The sequence below is a fragment of the Natator depressus genome, chromosome 2, assembly GCF_965152275.1.
Source record: "Natator depressus isolate rNatDep1 chromosome 2, rNatDep2.hap1, whole genome shotgun sequence".
Classification (NCBI taxonomy): Eukaryota; Metazoa; Chordata; order Testudines; family Cheloniidae; genus Natator; species Natator depressus.
The window spans coordinates 167,132,685-167,155,156 of record NC_134235.1 but is presented as its reverse complement, the minus strand read 5'-3'; the positions used below and the strand labels follow the sequence as shown (position 1 = coordinate 167,155,156).

Sequence of the window (22,472 nt, the reverse complement as noted above, 5' to 3'; positions counted from 1 at the left end):
GTTTTATAGCCAATTGGTGGCACAGTCACATTACTGGTGTTACAGATAAAAGTTCAGTTTGTCTGCGCAGCTTTGCTCTATTGTAGCCATGACTGGGAGTCTATATTTACCACAATGTATAATCGTATTTTTATCCATGCATTCTAGGAAAAATCTGGGGAGGTGTGGTGCCCCGTCAGGAGACACAGGGTTTGGAGGACATGCACACAGAACAATAGCAGCAGCATATAGGGTAGTGTATCTTTGTGGTTTTCTGCTGCACGTAGCAGCGAGGAAGGATACCCAGTGAAACCAGTAATAAACTTAGTTATGGGGGTCGTGGCTGCACTGTAAAAAAGTGTAAACCAGTTTCAGAAAGACAACCATGTGCCAGCCTAGGTCTCTGGCAGGGGCAAAACACTGTTACTTGCCACAGTTACTGAATATTAAAGATGAGGTAAATGGAAGCAAATGGTAATTTGAGCCAACTGTGCCAATAACTAGTTGCAAACTTTGTTAAAAGTTATAGTCTCGTGTTATATAGGGATTGTATAGGATTTCTTTTTAATCAGCCACAGTGACTGCTCTGTTTTTTGCATTTATTACAAGAAAACTTCTGATGAAGGCAAGAAAGAAAAGGAAATAGTTTAATAAACAAGAGAGCGCTATTGAGCTTTTCTACACTAGCATTTTTTGTAAAATGTTTCACTATGATTGTTGCATCTCCATTGGAAGAACTAATGTAGACTGGTTAGTGGTGTGTTTGCTGTGCAGCCTAGATTTGCTGTGAGCAGGGTTAAATTACATGGAGGTGAAACTGCCAAGGTCAGTCTGCACCAGGGCTCCCACTGGTGGAGCTACACTGGCACTAGTACAGAAGTGAGATGACATATCTGCATCAGGCTTTTTGTAATACCATCTAATGTAGCATTATAATATGTCTGGACTATCTCCAGTGCTGTTGGGGGCAGGGAGGGTCAGTACTGGGTCAGTACTGTTTCATAAGATCAAATTCTTTGCCATATTTTTCTTTCTTTTTAAAAAAAAAAATTAGCAGAGTGGTCAGTTTGTCTTTTTTAGAAGCACAGTTTTATTTGTCTCCTATAAAAGTTTTTAAAAAAACCAAAGAAGCTGCATTATAAATTTTGTTTAGATTCTACACTGTATTTTTAGTATAATACATTCTGCATCTATAGTGCATTCTATTTGAGAATCTTGAAGGGTTTACAAACCTGAATTACTATACCTTTTGAGGTTGGGAAAATATTAACCTATTTTACGGATTAGGAAACTGTGGCACAGGAAGTTTGTGGCAGAACCACAGATCTCTTGGATCTCTCAGTACCTAGTATTATACCTCAACCTCAGAGCCATCCTTCTTTTCTCAAGTTAGCAACATAATTCTTATTTGCTATTTTCAGAATCTGGGACAGAATTACATTACTTTCCCCATCTCCCTCATCTTCCCCTTTGATTATTCTGTTTTTGGAAGGATTGTCAGAGTCAGAAGATTCACTGTTAGATGGTCATGTGGGATCTGTGTAGCCTGATGACACTTTTAAATCTCATACTAAAAGTTGTACATTTTATTCCATGATTAATTGAAAATATCACTCTTGGATCTGCTTTTAATAAAACATATGTACACCTGCAATAGTAATGGTTTATAAAATGCTCCTTGTCCTCGTGTCAAAGTTGCTGTCATTAACACTGCCTAAGATTATTAGTGTTACTGTAAGTGTGAGAGAAATTCAAGTTGAAATAACTGACTTCACTTTTGTACAAAGCGAGGGCATGGTGAGCAATAGACTACTCTTGGATTTAGGGGATTATGGGAGGCTTCTTCCTCTGGCCCGCTGCTACCATTTTTCTAGAGAGGGTGGGCATAGGTACTCATTCTCTCTTTCCTTCTGTAGTTATTAGGGCTGTTGATACTGTTGCATCAACTAGGGAGGAACAGCAGCCACGAAAGTATATTTGCATGTGGAATGTCTAGATTTTTAGTAAGGCGTTTGACAAAGTCCCACGTGACAGTCTCATAAGCAAACTAGGAAAATGTGGTGTAGATTAAACTATTATAAAGTAGGTGCACAACTGGTTGAAACGCCATACTCGAGTAGTTATCAGTGGTTTTCTGCAGGGGTTGGTCCTGGGTCTTCTGCTGTTAAATATTGTCATTAATGTCTTGGATAATGGAGTGGAGAGTGTGCTTAAAAATTTGCAGATGTCCCCAAGCTGGACAGGATTGCAACTGCTATGGATTCGATTCAGAATGACCTTGATGAATTGGAGAATTGGTGTGAATTCAACAAGATGAAATTAAAAGTAAAGACAAGTGTGAAGTACTTCATTTAGCTCATGCCTACACTTAAAGCACTACAGCGGCATAGTTCTAGTGTAGCAGCTATGGTGCTGTAGTAGTTTAAGTGTAGATGCTGCCCACGCTGAAGGGAGGAGTTCTCCTGCTGGCATAGGTAATCTATGTCCCTGAGCGGAGATAGCAAAGTTGATGGAAGAATTCTTCTGTCACCCCCACACTGGGGGTTAGGTCAGCGTAGATACAGATGTTTGGATTTTTCACACCCCTTGGAGATGTAGGTATGCTGATCTAAGTTCCCAGTGCCCTTAGGAAGCAAAAATTAAATGCACAATACAAAATTGGGAATAACTGGCTAGGTGGTAATATCGCTGAAAAGAAACTGAGAGTTATAGTGGATCACAAAATGAATGAGTCAGCAGTGTGATGCAGATGCAAAAAATACACCCAAGAATGATATAAGCCTTAACACAAGCGATGTAATTGTCCTGATCTACTCAGCACTAGTGAGGCCTCAGCTGGAGTCTGTGTTCAGTTCTGGGCACCACACTTCAGGAAAGATGTGGACAAATTGGAGAGAGTCCAGAGGAGAGTAACAAAAATGATAAAATATTTTAAAAACCTGACCTATGAGGAAAGATTTAAAAACCTAGGCATGTTTAATCTTGAGAAAAGAAGACTGAGGGGTGTCCTGATAAGTCTTCAAATATGTTAAGTGCTAGTCTGAAGAAGATGATAAATTGTTCTTTGTTCACGGAAGATAGGACAGGAAGTGATGGGCTTTAGTGTGCAGCAAGGGAGATTTAGGTTATACATTAGGAAAAACTTTCTCACTATAAGGGTAGTTAATCTCTGGAATAGGCTCCCAAGGGAGGTTGTGAAATCCCCATCATTGGAAGTATTTAAAAACATGGTTGGACAAACACCTGTCAGTGATGGTCTAGGTTTACTTGGTCCTGCCACAGTGCAGGGTGCTGGACTTCATAACATCTCAGGGTCCTTCCAGCCCTACATTTCTATGATTCTGTGTGCTGCTGCTTCTGGTTCCAGTCTCTGTTGCTGACATAGAAACTCCCAGCAGTGGTCAGGGTGACTTCTTAGAAACCGGGAGAAGCAGGGGAATAATAAATAACTCATACTCAGAGGAGTTCTTATCTGTAAAATGTACAAGATGAAACTATATTGAAATTAGACTAAATAACGTTAAAGTTCAATTTCAGCTATAAATCAGGAAAATATAGGGAAACAGGTTGAACTAAGGACAGAATTTCAGCCTTAACTGAACTCAGATTCTTATTTGTGGGTTTAAATTGCATCTAGTGTACTTTGGTGTAAAATGGATTATTTCATCTTTTGTATTTTTTATGATGAAATAAAGTCTTAAGTCAGGTTAATAGAATTTAATATTAAGGCTACACTTCTGTGCTTAATTCACTGTGTTTTGTTTGGCTATTTAAATTTAGTGTATAAGTTCATGAACAGTTCTGTGGTCTCATGACAATGGAGAATATCTACCAAAGAGAAGGGCAGAGGTTTGAGTTAAGAAAAATATTGTGCCTTAACTCAGAGAAATTGACTTGAGGCCGGGGGTACAGTTGGTTTGGGAATTGTATGGTTTGCCTCCCTGCATTCTAAAAGTTTCTGTGTTGCTGCTCTTGAAATTAGTGCTTGCTGACTGGCGCCAGCAGGAGCAGCAAATGGACATTGTAATTCTGCACAGTTTTGTACGGCTGGGGAAGTGCTGTGTGATGGAGCTGCAGCACAGATGCGGTTCCCTCCGAAAGGAGAAGAGGTAGCAAACACACAATGGGGGAGATTAAGTGAGATTAGACATGCAAACCAAGGGATAGATGTACAAACCAAATGTGTTGGTAGCAGCCCAGCTCATTTGTAGCTCATCAAAGTACAAAACAAACCTTAGTCCCTTACTGCTTCTGTTAGTGCAAGTTCCATGTGTTAAAGAAGCCTACTCAACTTCCAAAGGATGCATGTTCCTCATTTTCTGTCAAGTAACTACCTCAGACCAGTTGACGGAGCTTTGGAGGAAGTCATGGTCCATCTTTACCAAGAAGGAGGTGGTTGTGATGCATGAATTTTGGAGAAAAGGCTGTGGGATGGGAAGAGAGGGAGACTGAGAAGTGGGAAGGATTTTTGGAAGATCCCTGAAACACAAAAGGTTTTGAAAAGAAACAAAAATGAAGGAGAGAAGGGATTGAAGAGGAGAGATCGGATGCATGTAATTAAGAAAAAGGAAAAAGATGACCAGTTTGTGCAAAAACTAAATTATAGTTTGTCCTGATTTCTAAAGAGAAACTCAGAAATAATCCCTTCATCCTCCAAAAAGCAATTCCTCTCCTCTGTAATCTGAAACCAATTGGGGGTGAGGGGTAGGGGGGGAAGATCTTGAAACACATACAAACAAAATTCAACACCTGAAACTTCTTTGAGAATGAAAAATTCATAGTTCAGGATTCTTTATGGCCCTGCCAGAGTTGCTAGTAATGATAAGAATGATGACACTAATGCCTGAAGTGAAGCACGGAGCTACTTTTCTGAGCCTGCTTTATGTGCTAGTGATGTCACATACCTAACAATATGTGAGCTGAAGGTAAAAAACAGGGTCACTGTTCAACTTCTTCATTCAAAATATTCACAATTTTAAATATCTTCTCCACACAAATTGCTCTTCATTACAAGCATTTTTCCAAATTTCTTTGTTTTCCTTGAAAGTATGCCCTTGCTAAAATCCCTTTACTAATATAACTAGTGTAATGCAAAAATGAACCCGTTTAAGTAAATCAATTGAAGAATCAGTTTAGTTTAACTCTGGTGCAAGCTTAACTTTGTAACTTAGTGACACAAGCAAGGTTTAAGGGTGTCTACATTGTGGGTTTGCTTTGGTTTTACTAGATTAATTTATAAACTGTTTTAGTTAAACTGGTGCACTGTTTTGTATAGACAAAGTGTAGCAGCAGTTAGCTGTTGTAATTGTGCGTTCGAAAACAAAGATGAATTAAAAAAATAACGAGTTGTCGGAATTAGTCATCTGATCTCTTTTATAGAACAGAACAAATGATATTTTTGTGAGATATAAGTTCTGAGCAATGCAGAAGGTTAAATTTTGGTTTATTACAATTAAGATATCTGGCTTAAACTGGAGGGGAAAAAATCTCATGCATCAGTAACTTTCTTAAGGGGGTTTTCTGTTTGTTCAAAGAGTAGGGTTATGCCTGGTCTGTATTTGTGCACCCCGTGGCTGTTGTCTTTTAGGCATCAAGAGTTGAGGTAGTTAGTGGTACTGTCAGGTTTCAGAGTAGCAGCCGTGTTAGTCTGTATCCGCAAAAAAAAAAAAACAGGAGTACTTGTGGTGCCTTAGAGACTAACAAATTTATTAGAGCATAAGCTTTTGTGGGCTACAGCCCAATTCATCGGATGCATTGAATGGAACATATAGTAAGAAGATATATAGATAGATAAATAGATATATACACACATACACACATACAGAGAAGATGGAATTTGCCATACAAGCTGTAAGAGGCTAATTAATTAAGATGAGTTGCTATTAGCAGGAAAAAAAAAACTTTTGTGGTGATCATCAGGATGGCCCATTTAGACAGTTGACAAGGTGTGAGGATACTTAACATGTGGAAATAGATTCAATACGTGTAATGACCCAGCCACTCCCAGTCTCTATTCAAGCCCAAGTTAATGGTATCTAGTTTGCATATTAATTGAAGCTCAGCAGTTTCTCATTGGAGTCTGCTTTTGAAGCCTTTCTGTTGCAGAATTGCCACCCTTAAGTCTTTTACTTGAGTGGCCAGAGAGGTTGAAGTGTTCTCCTACTGGTTTTTGAATGTTATGATTCCTAATGACAGATTTGTGTCCATTTATTCTTTTGCATAGAGACTGTCCGGTTTGGCCAATGTACATGGCAGAGGCGCATTGCTGGCACATGATGGCATATATCACATTGGTAGATGTGCAGGTGAACAAGCCCCTGAGGCCTCATAACATTAAAAACCAGTAGGAGAACACTTCAGCCTCTCTTGGCATCTGTTGCACATAAAGCAGACTTTGTCTTCTTAGTAATAGACTTAGTATGAAGCAGACAGTTTGAAGCATATAAAACCAATATTCTTCACCTCCCCTTGCCAAAGAGGGGCAGAATGATTCCCCTCAGATTTCAGTATGTGCAACATGACTGTACATGTGCACTCCATAAAACTGTCTTATGAAGCTATATAAATGACAATGGGGGTGCAATAGTTGACCTTTGTCAACATATGCATGACTGTACAGTAAAGTGTTCAGAAATAATACTATGCCCCTGCTGCACACCCCCTTCCATAAAATAGTGTAAGACACACCTCTGCAAGTTTGTTCAATTGTAAACATTAACTTGAAAGAAATGTGATCTAAGAATATTATCTAAAAACAATCGAAGTATAATTTTTCAAAGGAAAGTTTTCCATGTTACAAAGTTCTGCTCAGATTTTTTTTTTCAACATAAGAATATCATGGGACAGATACTGAAATACTAGAAAAATTGTAGAGGCTAGGCTTTCAATATCTGTCCCATGATATTCTTATATTGAAAAAAAAAATCTGGGCAGAACTTTGTAACATGGAAAACTTTCCTTTGAAAAATTATACTTTGATTGTTTTTAGATAATTTTTGTATCCCAGATTTGATGGCATAAAATTCTTGGCACTATTTTCCTCTGTGACGGAGTATATCAGGCCTTCTCTCCCCTCGCTGCTGGCGGTGGCGACACCCTACAGCTCTCCGCTCAGGGAAAACCCACTCAGATTGGGCCACCAACAAGAGGACTCCTCCACACGCCTACACGGGTGAGGACGATTTATAGATTTTAATGCCAGAAAGCATCATTATGATCTAGTCTGACCTCCTATATAGTACAGGCCACAGAACTTCTCCAAAATAATTCCTAGAACATATCTTTTTAAAAAAAATCCAATCTTGATTTAAAAATTCAGTGTTGAAGAATTCAATATGACCCTTGATAAATTGTTCCAATGGGCAATTACTGTCAACACTAGGAATTTATATCTTATTTCCAGCCTGAATTTGTCTAGCTTCAACTTCCAGCCATTGGATCATGTTACACCTTTACCTGATAGATTGAAGAGCCCATTATAAAATATTCAAGTCACCTCTTAGCCTTCTCTTTGTTAGACCCAAAACTCAAACTGTTTAGCTTATCACTACAAGACATGTTTTCTAATAATTTAATCATTCTTCTTCTGTGAACCGTCTCCAATTTATCAACATCCTTCTTGAATTGTGGGAACCAGAACTGGACACAGTATTCCAGCAGCAGTCATACCAGTGCCAAATAAAATAAAATAATTAAGTGGTTCTCAAGCAGGGGTACATGTACCCCCGCGGGTATGCAGAGGTCTTCCAAGGGGCACATCAACTCATTAAGTAAGATATTTACCTAGTTTTACAACAGGCTACATAAAAAGCACTAGCAAAGTCAGTACAAACTAAAATTTCGTACAGACAACAATTTGTTTATACTGGTCTATACACTGAAATGTAAGTACAATATTTATATTCCAAATTGATTTATTTTATAATATGTTGTAAAAATGAGAAAGTAAGCAGTTTTTTAGTAATAGTGTGCTGTGTTACTTTTGTGGTTTTTTTGTTTGATTATGTAAACAAGTCGTTTTTAAGTGAGGTGAAATTTGGGGGTAAGCAAGACAAATCAGGGGTTTGTCTGAAAGGGGTACAGTAGTTTGAAAAAGTTGAGCGCCACTGAAATAACCTCTACTCCTACTTGAAAGTCCCCTGCTTACATATCCAATGTTCGCATTAGCTCTTTTGGCCATAGCTTCACACTGGGAGCTCATATTCAGATGATTATCCACCATGACCCCCAAATCTTTTTCAAAGTCACTGCTTCCCAGAATAGAGTTCACCCCCAACCTGTAAGAACGGCCTACATTCTTTTTTCCTAGATGTATACATGTACATTTAGCTATATTACAAACAGTTAGCTTGTGCCCAGTTTACCAAGCGATCTAGATCGCTTGGTAATCAGTGACCTATCCTCTACATTATTTATCTATTTTTGTGTTGTCTTCAAACTATCAGTGATGATTTTAAGTTTTCTGCAGGTCACTGATAAAAATGTTAAATAGTGTAGGGCCAAGGACCGATTCCTGTGGGACTTCACTGGAGAAACAGCCACTGGATGACAATTTCCTGCTTTCAATTACATTTTGAGTTCTATCAGTTAGCCAGTTTTTAGTCCACTTAATGCATGCCATGTTAATTTTATACCTATCATTCTAGTTTTTTAGTCAAAATGCCATGTGGTACCAAGTTAAACACCTTGTAGAAGCCTAAATATATTACATCAACGCTATTACCTTTATCAACCAAACCTGTCATCTCTTCAAAAAGAAGGTATCAAGTTAGTTTGACTCAATCGATCTTCCATAAACCCATGTTGATCTGTATTAATTACATTACCTTCCTTTAATTCTTTAATAGAGTCCTATATCAGCTCCTCCATCATCTTGCCTGAGATCAATGGTAAGCTGACAGGCCTACAATTACCTGCATCATTGTGCTTAGCCTTAATAAGTGGCACAACATTTCTTCCAGTCTTCTGGATCTTCCCCACTTCTCCAAGATTTATAGAAAATCAACATTAGCTGTCGAGAGAGCTCCTCAACCAGCTCTTATAAAATACTAGGTTGAAAGTTATCCAGAGTAGTGAAGTGCTTTTGCTGGCATAGCTTAGTTGTACTGGTTCCCTGCAGAAATTAAACTATGCTAACAAAAAGACTCTTATGCCAGAATACCTGCATCTACGCTAGGGCTTTTACCAGTACAGAAATGTTGTGGGGGGAAAAAAATCGCATGCCTAACCTTACTGTAGGGCAAAAGATTTTAGTGTAGACTTGACCAAAGCAAAATTTAAAAAGAAAAAAAAAAGTGTCATCTCTTTAATTTTTTGTAATTTTAGGTTGTGTTTGTAGCAACAGAAGGCAGAAAACTGTCAGACAAATCTGATGTTCAAGTTAATGTGTTCCTTTAACTCAAGGCCTTGGATCTTCCTATGTCTGACATATGTTACAAATCACAGGATTCTTTTAACTGAGCCTGTAGGGGGTTAGCTTTGCACTTTTTTGCCTACCATGTCTAGCTTTTACATTTAAAGAAGAGTGAGGTGCTTTGGGAGAAGAGAGCATACGTGCATTGAAGGTCAAGCCAAGAGCATGAGAGAAAGAAGAAAAGCTAAGGTGGTCAGAAGGACTCGCATACCTATTTCATTCAAACCTAGCATAAAGCCCAAATCCAAAAATGAATAAGCTGAACAAAGATAGCAAATACACTGTCCAGAAGGTTTGCTGTTGAACAGGCTACGGAGATGGAGCAAAGAAAGGTGAGGGAGGACACAGCCAAGAGAGGACAAAGATATAGAAATAAGATAGAAGAGCAGGAACAAGGAAGGCAAACAATTTTTTTATAAATTTCAGAGTAGCAGCCGTGTTCCGCAAAAAAGAAAAGGAGGACTTGTGGCACCTTAGAGACTAACAAATTTATTTGAGCGTAAGCTTTCGTGAGCTACAGCTCACTTCATAAGTGAGTCAAGAAAATGCAATTTAGCAAGAAGGGCAGCAGCATCATAGAAGCCCGGAAATATCAATTTGGGCAATTCAGAAACTGCTGAGCTTGAATTAATATGCAAAGTAGATACCATTAACTTGGGTTTGAATCGAGACTGGGAGTGGCTGGGTCATTACACATTGAATCTATTTCCACATGGTTGATCAAAATTACAGTAGGCTAGTGTCATAGAACAAATCATAATGTTTTTGTTGGGGCATGCACCTATCCTGGTAGTATTATACAGCATGTTTGCAGTATATATGTCTAGTGTGCCTGTTGCTCTTGTGAGCATATGTGCTTGTATTTATGTAGTATACTTACTTACTGATCTCTATTATAACTGTTTAGACAGTTGCCTTTGTTTAGTGGTGATATGGTTAAAATGCTGTGGCTCATCAGGGCAGGTAATTTTAAATTTAACAGGTGCCTTCATTCACTAGGGATTTCTCTTCACTCAACAGAGAAATCTCTGGTCTGTGGGAGCAGTGTTTGACTGAGGTGTTAAAAACTGTTTCTGGGGCGGGAGGGACTTATTAGAAAAAGGTGCCTCTTGTCTAACTATTGGAATCAAACTGCCAGAAAAGTTCATTTAAAGATTTTTTTGGCTGCAAGAATCTCATTTTGCATTTTTGGACTCTGGCTGTATTAATCCTTACTCCTTTTTTGGTTTGGCTTTGGCTTCGCTTTTTTCGATGACCACCAAAGGCCTGATATGATTGCAGCAGCTGTCCAGTGAGTAGGGTGAGAGAACCAGATTCTGCCAAGGACTGACAACTGCTTGCATACCCTTACAAGCATGTACTGTGTTTGTGATACTGAGAACCATATTCATTTTTAGAAAAATTAAACAAGTTCAGTATTTTGTGATATGTTGGCAGAATATAAAGAACGGAGTTCTGATCTTAATCTGTAAAATAATATATAATGAGGCTGCCAAGATTTAAACTTCATTACTAGTATTCAAAGCATATGAGGTTTTTGAATATATTTTTGTGTAATATAGTGAAATCTGATATTTCATAATATTTTACTGCTTTTTTAGCACAGTGAAATCTGATACTTCGCTGCACCTTGTTCTAGGAGTGATAGAAGACTATTCTCTTTCTATGGGTTGAAATTAGGCAAGGGTTAAACTTTTCAAAAGTGCCTGATTACGTTACTTTTTTGAAAAAGTGTCTTAGAGTCCTAAGTCAATTAAGTGTGTTTGAAAATTTTATGTAAGAACTACAAGTGATTGGGGTCAGAAAACTTAGCACCCATTTGTTAGTATATAAAATTTGAGAATTTAAAATAATAGAATTGTAGTTCACTCAACTTTAGAATCTGATTTTGGAAATGAATGGGAGTATGTACGTTGGTGCCATGCCGGTAAAAGATATTTTTAATAAGGAAATAACTAATGGAAATGTTTTATAAAGCACCATTGTTTTGAATGGTAGTAGCACATTTTATATTTGATTATTGATGGATAAATATTGGTGTTTTTTATAAGCTTCATACAATATGCACATCCATTTTTTCTCAACCTGAATTTCTAAAAGAAATGTAGCATTCTCTACTGGCTTTTAATTGAAAGCAAACTTTTATTGACTGGATTTCAAATAATATAGTCTTTTGCAACTGTTTCTGTGTTATAATGCAAGGCATGATTTTAATATTATTGGAGTATAATGGAAGGGAATCTTCTCTACTTTTCTGCCCTTTCCCCTTCAGCTATCGAGTTTCCAGAGTTTTATCAGGAATGTTATAATATAGAGTAATTCTATTATCACTTTGATTCAAGCAGTAGATTTCTCAATGGTATTGGCACCAGCATGAGTGACAAGAATTTTAGTAGGTCTCAGTTTGCCACTCTTTTGATGCGGGGGGAAAAATAAGGTGGCATTGGAAAACCATGATGCAGGACATCGTTATGCTGCTGCATAAAGTTATTTATGTACAGCATAACACTAGCTAAGGAGGTAATGGGAAATAAAGACTTTTGGTATGACTCATCACTGCTTAGGAGTAGCAAAGGGGTCTTTGCAGCCTTTAAAAGTGGAATAATTATTCTGGAGTAAAGTCACTTTAGATACATCAACACTGCAATAAAAAACCTGTGGCATTGGAGCCCAGGCTCGCGGAGCTAAAAATTGGGGTGTAGACTTTTGGACTTGGGCTGGAGCCGAGGCGCTGACACGCTTCCCCCTTGTGGGGTCTCAGAACCCAGGCTCCAGCCTGAGCACCAACACCTACACAATTTTTAGCCCCTCAGCCCAAGTCCTGCAAGCCAGAGTCAGCTGACCAAGGCTAGTTGCAGCAGCGCCACAGGTCTTTTATTGCGGTGTAGACATACCCTTTGATTTCGCAGTTGTGTCCAGCTGGGTGAGTTATGTCAGCATAGCTGTAGCAGAATAATTTTTAACTTTGTTTAATTAAATTGGTCTTGTGTTATTGATACTGCTCCACCACGTGTGCTGAGATTATAGTTTTGAGTTTGAGGATTTTCACTGGCTCCTTGGTGAATAAATGCTAGTACATATTAAGCACTGTGCTTGCTCACTTGCTTCGTGTTCTTTTTCCTTCATATTTAAATACAACATTTACAAGTTAATAGAAAACTTGGAGGTCCATTTGTGGAGTTTAGGAGAAGCAGAGTGCACCTTTGCTAAACCTCCTGAAAATGAAAGGATGTGGTGTGATGGGGGGCCCTGTTTGTTGAGGGCGGCTGCCCCCCTTGGCACCCCGTCACACAGTCATCTGGACTCCTTGGGGGATGGTCCTCAGTGACGTCACAGGACCCCTGGTGAGGCAGAGTGAACAAAAAAGGCTATGGCCCCTGAGCCTCCTAGCTGGGGCAGGCAACAGCAATTGGGGTTCTGACCCTCTGGGCAGGGCAGAGCAGAGCAAACAGTTTGTAGCCCTGGGCGAGGCAGAGCAAACAAAATAGTCTATGACCTCTGAGCCTCCTGGCTGGAGCAGGCAAACAGCCACTGAGGGTTCTGACTCTCTGTGCAGGACAGAGCAAACATACAGTAGCCACCCCCCTCCAAGCAAGGAGCAGGGGGTGGGGGAACCAGGGCCCACTCCACTCCACTGGGTTCTGACCCAGAGCACTATGAAGCTGGGAAATTCCCAAAGGATGGGATTAGGCATCAGTTTATACTACATTCACTGGGTCACTTCCTACCACAAACTGCATCTCATCATCTCCCCGGCTGGCAGCGGCTCAGCATCCCTGTCAACCTCTGTGGTCATTTGGTTGCTTGCAGTTTATTCCGAGTCTGTCGTTCCCACCGCTTAGGGAGTGTCTGGTTTCTCTGCTGGAGCTTGCGATGTGTGTCCTTCCTCCTCAACCAGCCCAGACTGAGCTGGGCTGTCTCCTTTTATCTGTCCTTTCCACCTGGAGCATGCACAGCAGGGGTGAGAAGGCATGGCTTCCTCGGCCCACAGTGATTGGTCTGTCCCCATTGGCCCAGTGTGGGGTTGGGGCACTTGTTCAAAATTTGTTCAGTGGTTTGAAGTCTGTATATTTGCACTGTGGGGAACCCTTGATTCTCCATTTGCGCATCAGGTGTGATCATTTTCCATGTAACGTTCTGATTTTTATGGTTTGTTCACAGTCTCCAGTGGAGCAAGAAACCAGGCAGTTCTACTTCAGGATAATCTGTGAGGTGCTTGTTGTTTACTTCAGAGCCTGCCCATTGCATCCACCAGGTATTTTCTGGGTTGAAGCTGGTGATAGAAGAGCTTCTCCAGCTGCCCAGAATGGTTGGTAAGGCTTAAGGAGAATGCAAGGTGAATGAATGAGGTTGTCATTCAATGGGAGATTTTGGTTAGTGAGAGCTTTCTTGTACTCCCATCTCTCTCCGGATGGTTGGAGGAAGGATGTTTGTGAGGATTGGAAGCCAGGGCAGTGGAGTGGACATAACAGTGCAAGTTACAAGTCCTAGAGCCACAATTACCTGGATATCGACAAGTTTGTGAGCGAACTTCTTCCCCAAACAGGTGCACAGTACTCAGCCATGGAATAAACTAAAGGTAGCGTTGCTGTTCATAGTATTAAGTCATCACAACCCCAGCTACAACTGACTAGCTTTTGGGTGATATTGATGCAACTCTTTATTTTATGGCTCAGATGTTGACAGGTAAGACTGTGATCGGGAGTGACTCCTAGGTAGTGGGAGTTAGGATCGTGGGCTATCTTCTTGCTGCAGAAGTTTACGTTAAGCATCCTCTTAGCTTCAGAATTGCTGAGATGGAAAGCTGATGACATCAGTTTTGGTGGATTGGGTTTGAGCTGCCAGTACTGAATGTAATTTTCCATCCACTTCAGATCAGTATTAAGGGTGTCTTCTGCTTCTTTGAGTACTGCGGCTGTGTCATTAGTGCCAGGTCGTCAACATAAATTAACTTGCAACATTTCATTTTGGGCACATCATAAGAAGATAAGAATGGCCATACTGGGTCAGACCAAAGGTCCGTCCAGCTCAGTATCCTGTCTGCCGACAGTGGGCAATGCCAGGTGCCCCAGAGGGAGTGACCGTAACAGGTAATGATCATGTGATCTCTCCCCTGCCATCCATCTCCACCCTCTGACAAACAGAGGCTAGGTACACCATTCCTTACCCATCCTGGCTAATAGCCATTAATGGACTTAGCCTCCATCAATTATCTAGTTCATAGAATCATAGAATATCAGGGTTGGAAGGGACCTCAGGAGGTCATCTAGTTCAACCCCCTGCTCAAAGCAGGACCAATTCCGAACTAAATCATCCCAGCCAGGGCTTAGTCAAGCCTGATCTTAAAAACCTTTAGTTCTCTTTTAAACCCTGTTATAGTCTTAGCCTTCACAACCTCCTCAGGTAAGGAGTTCCACAGGTTGACTGTTCGCTGTGTGAAGAAGAACTTCCTTTTATTTGTTTTAAACCTGCTGCCCATCACACTTGTGTGTGTTTTTAAAAAGGGAAGTTGGTAGTACCAGTCCTTATTTGGGAGGCCATTGTGCACACTGTGCTTTTTGCTAACCTGACTTTCGAGATGGCATGTAAGGTTCATTCCAAAAGCATTGACCTAATGAGTCAAAATTTCTGGTCACACAGAAGCAGGTTGGATAGTTTGAGCAGTAGGTCCTTGTGCCAGACAGTGTTATAGGCTGATGACAAGTCGACAAAAGCTGTGACCTTTTCAAGCTTCCACTGAAAGCTGGCCTTGATATGCAGTCAGTACAAGCACTTGGTCACAGCATTTGCCCTGCCCTAAGACCTGTTCAAAGGGGGGCAGGGGGGGAGGGTTGTGGTCTCCATGATGGTGGTCAGCCTCACCGGGCTTGCCTGCTCCAGTACTTTCTATGTTATACAGAGGAGGGAAATAAGGTGGTAGCTTGTGGATCATCGGGCACCTTTTCTGGTTTGAAAAGGGGGGTGACCTTTTGATCATCTCTAAAATGTTAAAAATTGGCTGGTGTTGATGAGTTCTGTGGATAGTGCTGCTTTCTAGTCGTGCCCTTTTGGCCTGAGATATTCAAGGAAGTCTGGAAGAATGCCATCAGTGCCAGCTGCTTTTCCTGCTTTGGTGGTAGAGATGGCAGCATCAATCTTGGCTTGATTGACAGAGACTTGTAGAAGGGGCGCTTTTATGCACAGGATTCCTTGAGAGCTATTTCTCCTCTCTGTTTGTTTGTTGACTTACAGTCATCTTAGAATTTCTTAGTCGGAGGCTGGCAGTACTGTTACCAGAGACTTGAAATATATATGTGGGTTTGATGGTGCCGCTCCACCTCCACAGAAGATGGCCCATGCTATATGGCTTGAGTTTATGAAGTCTGTGGCCTCCATCATCTTTGTCCATCATTGTCATGTAGAATCCAGTGATTCCAAGAGAACAGTGGCTATGTTTGGGTCACCAGAAGCTTCATACTCCCTTTAGCGAGCATCGGATAAAGAAGCTCCTGTAACCATGGAGCATGGTCGTCCTTGTGGCTTTAATAATAAGCTTTGTGAAGAGGTTGAAGTTTTCAGGCTTTGGAGGTATGCTACTAATGGTGGGTTTTGTTTTGTTTTGTTTTTATGGTGGCGGAGAAATCCAGGCAATCCACCCATCTTGGGTTCCAGCATGGAACTGGTACACTGGTAATGATGATGAGTTCAAGGCCAATTATACCGCCACTGGCTAGTGCTGACGGTGTGGGAAGGGGTCCAGGACAGTTCAAAATGCAATGAGTGGTGATTCACTGTCATGAACACAAAACATAAAAACAGGTGTGGCTGGGTCATTAAACATATTGAAACTATTTCCCCATGTTAAGTATCCTCACACCTTCTTGTCAACTGTCTAAATGGGCCATCTTGATCATCACTACAAAAGTTTTTTTCTCCTGCTGATAATAGCTCATCTTAATTAATTAGCCTCTTACACCACTTTTTCATGTTCTCTGTGTGTGTGTATATATATATCTTCTTACTATATGTTCCATTCTATGCATCCGATGAAGTGGGCTGTAGCCCACGAAAGCTTATGCTCAAATAAATTTGTTAGTCTTTAAAGTGCCACAAGTACTCCTGTTCTTTTTATAAATCAGGTGTGTGTTCTTTCTTCCATCAAGCTGAGCAGAAGGTACACTTTTTTGTTTTGCATCAGAAGGTACTGAGCCAGTGCGTACTCAGTGAGCCATTTGCCGACTATGTTGTTCATTGTCGTTCATGTTGGATGGTGGCATTTAAAATTGCCAAACTATGCAGATGGGTGTTGTGATTTTGATAAATTTGTTAGTCTCTAAGGTGCCACAAGTACTCCTTTTCTTTTTGCGGATACGTGCTAACACGGCTGCCACTCTGAAACCTGACGTTATATATTGTCAGCTCACTGACTTGGATATCAGTTGTGAAACTGTCATCTGTTGTCAGTAGTGCTTTGGCTATGTTTTTTTAATTTTGGCCTGATATAGGTGGCCATTCCGTGTTCTGGATGGTTTTGGTGGGAGAGAAGGATGTATCCTGGTATTTTGAGATGTACTGAGCCGCCTTGTGCAATGTGTGCTTCTTGCAGCATCAGGATGTTGATGTTGTTCTCCATCAGCAGCCTTGCGATGACATCAACCTTTGAACAAGATAGGTCTTGAACATTAAGTTCGCAAAGACAAATGAACTAGCCCTTTCGTCAAGTAGTGTAGCTCTTGAAAAAGTTGCTATTTTGACTGAGAAGTCAATGAATAATCATCAGTCTACAAAGTGGTGGCATTAGTTCATATACATAAATTAAAATGTACTTACCAGGGAAGACCACATGAAGGTTTCCACCGTTGCTCCCTTGCTTCGTGTAAAGTCATGGCAAGAAACTGACAGAGAAACTTCACTAAATGTTTATTTTGTTTCTTCCACCATTTGAAACAGATTCTTGTCAGGTGGTGCGTATTGAGCCAAGCTGAAGTTGTTGTGATAGAGGTCCATGGAAATGAATAAATAATGCTTCTAATGAAAAGTGCCGTGTTGGCTTAAGGCTATACCATAAATGCTAAAGTCAAAACTTACATTAACGTCAGTAATGCAAGGTCATGCTCCTAAACTGCAAATTCATTATCTTCAGTTACCATTTGGAGCCATCAGGATCATACTTCCAGATAGTGTCTGATCAACTTTTTTTGCTCTTTGTTTTTTCTCTCTTTCTCATGTTAATGTAGGTTGTGAGTTTACGTTGGCAGAATATTATGGAACTTTATCTCAGAGGACTCTTCTGCAGTTCTATGTGTTAAGTTTTGGGTAGTGCAGCAGACATTATACGTTGTATTCTGAAAAACTGTTCAGGATATATGCCACACAGAATGAGATGGTTTCATTGCATCCTTGACATGTACCAAGAGGTGCTTTGGGAGTTGCTTTACGAGTTCATTAACATGAATAGGAGCTGTAGTCAGTGCTGGAGGAAGGTATGGCTGGAATCTAAATTCTGTGTGCCAAAGCCACACAGCAAGTGAGTGGCCAAGTTAGGGTTATAACTCAGAAGTTCCTGGTTCAAAGTTGGTCCACCAGAGCATCCAGTCTTTCCAAGAAAGGACACTGACAGTTCAAGACTGATCTTGTGCGTATTGCTGATAACAGTGCTTACCAGTGTGAGAAGTCCCATAGACTTTTAAGTTTAGAAGATTGAGCCTTTAGTTTTGAACTGGCAATGTGTGTTTTCTTGGAAAGGCGGTGTGTTCTGGTGGACTAAACACGGAACTGGAATCCAAGAATGTTAGATTTCTAATTCCAGCTCTTTCAGTGCGTTGCTGAATTTTTGGCTTGGGCAAGTCACTATAAATCCCATGCCTCAGTTTCCCTATCTGCAACCTGGGGCAGAGACAGTATATAGCACTGTGAAAATAAGTTCAAAAGTATTCTAGATATTGCTCTTTCCGCTACACTACATAATAGTTTTTCCTTGCCAGGACTGATTCCAAGGACCTTAAATCGAAGTGTAGCTAGATAGCCGGAAAAGTCATGCATGTACAACTGTAGTTTTTGTTCTCTTTGGAATCTTAATAATCCTTAGTTTCTTTCTTACATAAGGTTATAAGTATAAGTAATTGGTGTGGACCAGTTCAAATCCTTCAGTGTCACACAGGGGACCCTCTGAGCATGAATTTTAAAATAGACTTGAACAGTGCATTCAGTAACTTTACCAATGGAATAAAGGTTTCAGATTTTCATAGAAAAAAGTTGTCTATAACAGCAACCTTGCTACATAGCAAAACTTGATTTTGCTGTACATGTAGCAGCATAGTGTATTTTCTTAACAGATAAGTAGGAGAGGCTACTTTCACAGGAAACTTGTTGACCTGTGTGTTGATACCAGCTATTCTTTATTACTGTTAAGTCAAATAACCTCTCATTCCCCTTCTGGTTTTTCTATGAATGAGTGATATGCGGAAATATCTCTGTAAGCAATGTGTAGCTTTATCCATCTGTTTTTCTTTCCAAATTTGTGCCAAATAACTAGAAGAAGCAAATCTCTTTAGTCTATAAAGTTAGTAAACTCAGTTGATTATAAGAATCGATTATAAGACTATATTATAAGCATTTAATTGCAAAATTCAAGATGGAAACTAGCCAAGTCATACTGAAATATTGTAATCAAATGCAGATGTTGCAGTGCAATTTAAAGCATGTAAAAACAGACTTCCAAGTTGATAGGTGTCTTAAAAATAAATTACATAAATATTCGAAAAACAATTGAAATGTTCATTTGTTCCCCTCAGTCTGTTAATGTTAAAGTGGTAAGATCCCAAATTGATTGTCAGAAACAGCTTTAGGATTGCACCTCAAAACATTTGGAGTAAATGAAGTTTCTCAATAAACATCTCAAAACATTAAAATTTATTTTATTGCTTTTTTAGCTACCAGACATATTTTATAAAATATATTTTTTGAAAATAGTCTTACTGATGCTTATTGATATCAATAAAATAATCAGGAATGCTTTTAGATTTAAATTTTTATATGTCATCAACATCTGTTGACCTCCTTACACCAACAGTTTTACTTTCTGCCATCCAGGAACCAAAATGAAACAAGCTAGCTTTATTTATTTTACTTGTACACTTCAGAATAGTAGTCAATTTGTCAGTTGCCACGCAGCTAAGAAGTTCTTTAGAGAAGTGGATAATTTCTAGGAAATTGTATATGCTATTTTCAGAAAATAGCATATGTCCTATATGGATATTTCTTTGTATGGGTGGTTTTTTAAATGTCCTTCTAATTTCAGGTATTAACTATATTACTATACTGTACAGTATTATTTTGGATCATATGCAAATAATATGTTCAGCAGCAGTTTATTTTTAAGATCTCCATCCTGGATCAGTTAAATTCAGAATTAAAAATTCATATCCAATTGTCCTACATCATATGTAAGAAATAAAGCCTTCTATACTGTACCTATCCTGGAAGTAATGAATGGCTGGGAGGTATTACTAGCCAGAGGCCTGTGATCATTTCTCCTGGATTAACCTCCAGAAATGGTATTTTTGTTACTGTCTGAAAAAATAAAATGGGCTTGTGGATTTTTCATGATTTGGTATGTACCTTGCATTCATTACAGAGAACTAATAATGAATGTTCTAAAGATCTTTAATATCCATCTGCAGCAACCATGTATACTGATGACTCCTAAAATATTCAGTATTTTGGCAGTTTAACAGTATGGTTGTCTTCCAAATTCTTATTTTAATGAATAAAGCTGAAGTGATATGGAAGGCAACAGTAAAATCATTGCTCTTCTACTTACATATTTAAGTATGCTTTGGTGATATTATTAGCAGACAGCACTCTAAATATGTAGTGTTCACTTTTGGATGACTTAATGGTATATCTTTTGTTCTAGCAGCTGATGAAATTGAATCTGGTGTCAGTGAATGTTATTAACTAATTCCTTTTTTTTTGGTAGGTTATCTTGCAAGGGGATATCATTCTTCGTATGTAAAGAACATCTTTCTGAGTCACTGAATTTGGAATGTTACTTTACTTGTGAAACTGATGGAGGAATAGCCAGATCTCAGACTTCTACTCTGGAAGACTTTACAGGAAATACAAAATGTCGTCGAATAGGAGTCAGAACCCACATGGACTTAAACAGATTGGTCTTGACCAGATATGGGATGACCTTAGAGCTGGAATTCAACAGGTTTATACCAGACAAAGTATGGCAAAATCCAGATATATGGAACTCTACACGTATCCTTATACTAAAAAAAAAAAAAAAGTTGGTAAATATTTTACTGTCAATTAAGAACTAAAATCACCTTATAACTTAGAGTAAGTTTTTTTTAAACTTTTGGTGATGTTTTTGTTTTTAAACTTCATTTTTGAAAAAGGTTAGCCTTTCCCATTTCATTGTGACAAAAACAAGTAGAAAGACCAGTCACTGGTATAATAAAAATCATGAGTGAATGTGTTTAGCTTGATAAACACTTGTCTTGAAAATATTTTTTTAATAATTGTACTTATTTGTAAAATGTCAAGTGGAATGCTTTTAATTTTTATAAGACAGCAGACACTTAAAGGTGATTTTTTAGTAGATAATGTTTACAAGGTGCACCAAATATTATCATTCCTCATTAATGATCAGTACAGTGAAAACATTTTTTCTTTCCACTCTTTTCACTTTGACATGTTCGCTGCAAGGCTTTTTTGTAATGTTCAGTTATCTACTTCAAAGTAGTGAAACAATTTTCTCTTGCAGTAGGCCTTGTCCAACCATAGGGTTAGCATCTTTCTCTGCAGAATACTGGAGTCAGTTTCAGAGCTTTCAGTCTGGAAGAAGAAATAGCTCTGTGAATTTCTCTCTAGAATTACTGGCTTCCACTGAGATACCAATTGAAATTTTTGAGCAGCTTCTGGTCTAGTGATTGCTTTAATGTTTAGAAGGATTCTAAAACAGTGTGGTGTTCTTGTTTTCATGTTCATGTTGGCCTAATACTTGGAAGTTATATTCAAGGAAAATGTTCCTGCTCAGAGACTCTTCTGTCAGCTGTTGTTTTATGGTGGAGAAAGGCAAAAAACATCAGGAAGCATGTATGTCTCTGAAATCTTCAGGTCTTTAAGAGAAGGAAATGAGTCTTGTGAACACTTGAGGCACACAGATAATTTTCACAAAGGTCTGGAAAATGCCCTTTCTGCTTTGCAACCACCAGTTCCCTCTTTTTACCCTCATAAGAATCTTGTATTTCTGCGGTAGGGCAGGTGCTTCATAACAAGAAAACACTATCATGAAGTTTAGAGATAGCATAAAGAAAAATGTCATTTGGAAGTGAATGTGTTCTCTCCTAGTTTGTATTCTAATACTGTTACGCTCCTTGATGAATTAAAATGGCAGTTTTAAACGGTTGGTAAGCAGATGGGCATGATATCTCTAAATTCAGCTTTTTAAAATATTCTTGAAACTGTACTGGAGTTTCAGAAATTGTGCATCTGTCAAATTGCAGTCCTGTTTGTAGGATTGTGTTGTGAACAGATGGGGACTTAGCTTCAAAACTTGAAGAAAGTGTGTGTGTTTTAGGGGATGAAGGATGGATGGACTGAAGGCTGTGTAATTAAGCAGTTCTCTAGATTTCATAAGAGGGGAGGATGATAAATTACATACATCAAATGTTCTTCAGATATACCTTCATAGAGTTCGCTCATAATAATCTTCTGAATTGTGACTTCAGATTCCAAATCAGTGGAAATAACCAATGTATTCTTTTCAGAGTAACAGCCGTGTTAGTCTGTATTCGTAAAAAGAAAAAAGAAAAGGAGTACTTGTGGCACCTTAGAGACTAACCAGTTTATTTGAGCATGAGCTTTCGTGAGCTACAGCTCACTTCATCGGATGCATAGCATATTGTGGAAACTGCAGAAGACATTATATACACACAGAGACCATGAAACAAAACTTCCTCCCACCCCACTGTCCTGCTCGTAACAGCTTATCTAAAGTGATCATCAAGGAGGGCCATTTCCAGCACAAATCCAGGTTTTCTCACCCTTCCCCCCCCCCCCCACCCCACACAGACACACATAGAAACTC

General features: G+C 39.2%; 1 protein-coding gene across 1 annotated transcript in view; it reads left to right on the top strand.

Annotated features, from left to right (window-relative positions):
• The window catches only part of CUL1 (cullin 1), an 86,316-nt gene that overhangs the window by 3,991 nt on the left and 59,853 nt on the right, over positions 1-22,472 (top strand). The window contains exon 2 of the mRNA XM_074945271.1: positions 20,352-20,638. Within this exon, the coding sequence (XP_074801372.1) occupies positions 20,499-20,638 (140 nt within the window). The 5' untranslated portion in view covers positions 20,352-20,498. The remainder of the gene's footprint in view (positions 1-20,351; positions 20,639-22,472) is intronic.